We start from the raw sequence: 4,894 nt of genomic DNA, 5'->3' as shown, positions 1-4,894 counted from the left end.
TCCCCGCGCCATCGCAGCAATCAATGTCGATGACGACGATGAAGACTCCGGTGTGAAGCTCGACGTCGACGATGAAGACTCTAGTGTAGATGTCGATCTTGATGAGCCTCCTTCTTCGATCTTCTCACCCTCCTACAAATACTTCCCCGCAAGGATATCACCATCTCTGTCCCGAACGGTGATCCATCTTGACGGAGAAGAGAGTTGGATGTATAAAAGAAAAGTTTACATTCAATGCCTCTCCAGAAGGGATCCGATGCCTATCTAAAGGAAAAGTTTAATTGAACGTAAAAGAAGGCCACTAGCGACGTGAGCCGATACAGTAAAAAGTTCGTGAGTCAGTGATTGAATCTGAGCCGACGGATGGAGATCGGACGACGTCCAGCTGGTAACTTATGTAACCAGCGTACCGCTTCGCGTCATCAACCAGGCTGCACGATGGAGATCCAAGGGCTCGGGAGTGTTGTCGGAATAGAGACACAACAACTGAAGAAGAACAGATACAGGAGGGAGCCTGGCAGGCTGTGCAGCTAAAACTATGAGTTAACGAACATATAGTGCATTTAAAATAGCAGTTAGTTCAACAGGATTAGACACTCGCTGATTCAAATACAAAACTGAACCTGGAGCAGAAACATCAAGAAAGAACTGACTTATTTTGCATGTTTACAACAATTTAATGAGAGTCTAGTCGTGCCTAACTTATAGTGAAGGAAGCAACAATTGCATACATATATGAACTCGGCCACATCCTATAACATGGTGCAAATCGAGGATCCTCGAGAACTAATTCACTTGACTCATAAGAATACCGAATCATCATTGTTTCTAATATGAACTGACTAACCCAGCTGTCAAAAACAGAAAAGAAAAAACAACCAACCCTGTGAACAGGAAATACATATGAGTGTGTAGATAAATGATTACAACTTATAGCCCAACTCCACTTAGGCCCTGTTTTTGGAACCACAATAGATTATGATAACCTGAATTGTAAAGATAGATTATATAATCTGATTTATAAAAATAATCTAGGTGGACATGTTTGGAGGTCAGATTATATAAACTGTAATTCAGTTTTACATTGCATAATGACATGTTTGCTCTCTATTTTTCTTTAAAGAAAGAGGAGGGTGGCGATGGTAGGAATGTAATTATCTCCAACTTTACGAGGGTAATAGGTCATTAGCAATACATAATCTGATTTTAGATGGGGTAGAGTAGATTGTGAGTTTTTAATAAGCTGTTCATCTAGTTTTTATAATCTACATCATAATCCGTCCTGTTTGGAGACATAATAGTTTATAAAAACTGAATTATATAATCTAAGTGGTTCCAAACAGGGCCTTAGCATAACAAAACAGCTCTGCAGCTAGTGCATTTCAATGAGAACACACACTCTTTGTTTCTAACTGTAGTGTAGGTAGCAAGGAAAGAAAATACTAAATTGTCGTTGCAAGGAAAGGAAAGAGGGCTAATACTAAAACGCTATACCTTTTTACATTTGAACAACAAATGCATGAATTTCTGCTCTACAGGTGCGAGAAAGAATGTTTAGATCTGCACCTGCGGTTCCAGATGAAACACCTGAGTGCATGAGTAAGGCTGGCCATAGTGGGGAGTATCATATAGTAGTATCATGCATATGATACTATTGCATGATACTATCTTCATAATGCATAGTATCATAACATAGTATCATAGATGGCCTCGTTTATTGACATGCATGATACATAGTAGCATAACATTTAACATGTTACGGTATCTACCTATGTTACTCTAACCCCCTCTCTCTTCTTTAATTGTCTACCACATCAGCATGTTTGCTAGTCCCAAATACTCCCTCCGTCCCAAAATAAGTGTCTCAAGCTTAGTATAACTTTGTACTAGAGCTAATACAAAGTTAAGACAATTATTTTGGGACGGAGGGAGTACATGATAGTACCTAAGTTACTCCCACTATGGCCAGCCTAACTGGATGCGCCTTTCTCAGTCCCAAGTACATGATACTACCTAAGTTACTCCCACTATGGCCAGCCTAATTGGATGCGCCTTTCTCCTTAGTGCATTTGAGTCAAGGTCTGACATTTATTGAAATCTGCAGCCCTTTCCCTTATTTGAAGTAGGCATCCAAATCATTCAATGAAAATAAAGAAGAGTAGCCAGAGAACTTGCAAAGGCTGGTGAATATCAGTCAATGTACATGGCTACCTGATAACAAAGCTACTACTAAATAATACGAAAACAAGCACATAACAACGAACTGACATAACAGAGACCAAAATAAGCATATATAGTCCTGCATGCCATCAGGATAAATTTAGTAATATGCCATTATTCTGACTTCAGAATAACCATTGCAAGCAAAATGACAAAATTCCTAATAAGAAGAAAATGTAAAAGCTGCCAAATACCATTGCTAGCAGAATGACCATCGAAAATTAACAATAATTGCAAACATGGCAATAGTAGAGGGGCAGCCTGATAATAATTTCGGAATAGATGTGTGGCAAATAACTCCTCGTGATAGAGGGGCTGCTCCTAATCAGAGATGCACTGCTCCATGTTCTTTGGAAAGAAGCCTTCTTGTACTAAGATAGCTACTATCCAATTACAGAGCTATAGAATTCATGAACAGCTATCCGATAGCCAAGTGGCCTAAGTACTTCCTTGATAAACTTAAGGATGCAGACATGCGTTGGGAACACCAAAACAAAAACAAACTGACAGTGCGATAATAGTACTTTCCATCTTCGAAAGTTAGGATAGGAAGTCTGATAGTCCTTTGCTAAGAATCCAGGATAGCTAGCCGATAACAAGTCTTGAAACCAAACCAGGGAGCTAAGCACCATTACTAGTACAAGAAAACCATTTCAAACCCTGGAGCTATATTTGCTGAAGGAAAAAGTCAGCACTAAACGAGGGCCGACATGGCAATCAGATTCTTAATAACCGAAGGGCAGCTCCTGCTCAGATGATCGAAGGCGTCGCTGTCCAACAAAGCTCTAAGATTTGCCGGGGACCCAAGAAAACTTAAGCACGCCTTCTTCAGGCCGTCACAGTGGTGCTGCTCAGCTAATGTCAGGATGGTCGTTATTGTGCCGGCGTTGATGAACTTGCATAGCCTTTCTTCGCAAATACTCTTCAGCCTCTCCATGTTATACCTGTCCGACGCAACAAGCAGATGTTGGCACATGACATCTTCATCTTCATCTTCTGGTAAGGAGTCGGTATATGCAAAACAGAGCAACGACTTGAACACCTCTGCCTCCATTTCGTCTATGCGCACCACACCTGCGGTGTCGCCCTCCTTCATACCACCAAAGAGCTCCGCACTGAAGACTGGCGACCGGGCAGCGAGCACACAGCGGTGTGCTGCGAACGTGTGACCACCAACCTCGAAGACTACGTCGGCGCCCTTCTCCGTCTTGAGGAGATGGCCGAGGTGCCGGTGCAGGTCAGATGGGGTGACAGAGACAAATGTTGGATGGATGTCCTCCGGCAAATCCTCTGCGCGGTAGTCGCTGATGACAAGGATATCACACCTGATGGTGAAAGAATCGTCCTTCAGATGCTCTGACTTCTCCAGGTCTGCCCTCTTGATGAATGTTGCGTTTCCCCAGCCTTTGTGAGAACTATAGTTCTGTACTGTTGTTGATACCAGGGAAGGAGATTGGTCCGTTACCTCATCCGCGAAGCTGAATTTGTGTTGCGCCTTCACCGCCGTGGTGACATTGCTATCAAGAACAAGGAACAGGGATATGGAGTCCGCGTACTCTGGTTTGCAGCCGTTGGGATGGTAATCGATGTGCCATCGATGTTCCCCAAGGGTGAAAGAGTGGGACTTTATCCTGTCTCCGTTGGGAACGCCTTTGGTGTGGGAGTAGCCATCGATCTTGAGGAGGTGGTACCCTCTCGCCGTGGAGGCAACGATGGCGGAGGCAGATCGGGACGGCTTGCCGGCGGCGGCCGACATGGTAGACCTACTCCGGGGGAATGGGGAGTTGAGAACTCTCCTCCGCCTTGCTTCAAGAACTCTCCGCCGCCGTCCCTAGCACAGATTGGCCGGTGAATGCTCTGTAGATGCTACTGATCTGCTAGGGTTTAGGGCACGCTTGGGGTATGGGAGAAGGAAGAAGGGGAACGAACAGGGAGATGAAACACCGGTGATTTTTCGAGAGAATGTGGAGAAAAAAGAGACAGGGGCCCAAACTGGACTAGCAGTGAAGACGCCGAAGGCCACCACTGTTGGTGTTTTGAACCGACCCAACAAAATCAAAAGCTGAAACTTGTGTGATTTTGCTTTTCCTATCCTTTTCTTTCATTTCCATTCCTTTTCCCTTGTTGATTTCTTTCTTTAAATGTGTTTCAATTTTTGTACAATTTTTATTTTATTTTTCATGGATACCCGATATTTGGCGCCCGTCAGCCAGGGTAGATTGCCAGCGAACTAGTTCGTTCGCTGGGGAAGCAGCTCCCAGTGAACGATCCGCCCATCCTTAGATGGGGAAATTTGGTGTTTTGACCCTTTTGCAAAAGTTTAGCCAGATCTGACCCCGGTTCGAAAACATTTTAGGTTCTGACCCTTTTCTTATCGTCGGGGTCGATGATGATAGGGTATAGTTGTCTATCGTCAAGGCCCATGATGATAGGCAACTTATCCGCGTCAGTGCAGCGCACCCCTACCACCAAACAAATTGACGGTAGCCTGTGCAACGCTACCGTCAATGTGTCCAGCAATACCTGCGCACAAGTTTGATACTTGTACTTTTTTTACGGTAAGACGTGCATCCCTATGGCTAGGCGCCTCGACAGTAGGTTGTTATATCCTATCACCATCCATCCCAACGATTGAAAAATGGTCATACCCCGAAATGTTTTATAACCGATGTCA

The 4,894-nt window shown here is 43.9% G+C and overlaps 1 protein-coding gene across 1 annotated transcript; it reads right to left on the bottom strand.

The window, feature by feature from the left end:
* Window positions 1-2,487: 2,487 nt before the first annotated feature.
* On the bottom strand, window positions 2,488-4,232 carry LOC123440927 (BTB/POZ and MATH domain-containing protein 1-like). The gene has a single exon (XM_045117465.1). It carries the CDS (start codon window positions 3,974-3,976, stop codon window positions 2,915-2,917), a length of 1,062 nt encoding a protein of 353 aa, XP_044973400.1. The 5' UTR covers window positions 3,977-4,232; the 3' UTR covers window positions 2,488-2,914.
* Window positions 4,233-4,894: the final 662 nt, after the last annotated feature.

Source organism: Hordeum vulgare, chromosome 3H (genome assembly GCF_904849725.1).
Source record: "Hordeum vulgare subsp. vulgare chromosome 3H, MorexV3_pseudomolecules_assembly, whole genome shotgun sequence".
Lineage (NCBI taxonomy): Eukaryota > Viridiplantae > Streptophyta > Magnoliopsida > Poales > Poaceae > Hordeum > Hordeum vulgare.
The sequence above is the reverse complement of the archived record's forward strand: the minus strand, read 5'-3'. Positions and strand labels throughout refer to the sequence as shown.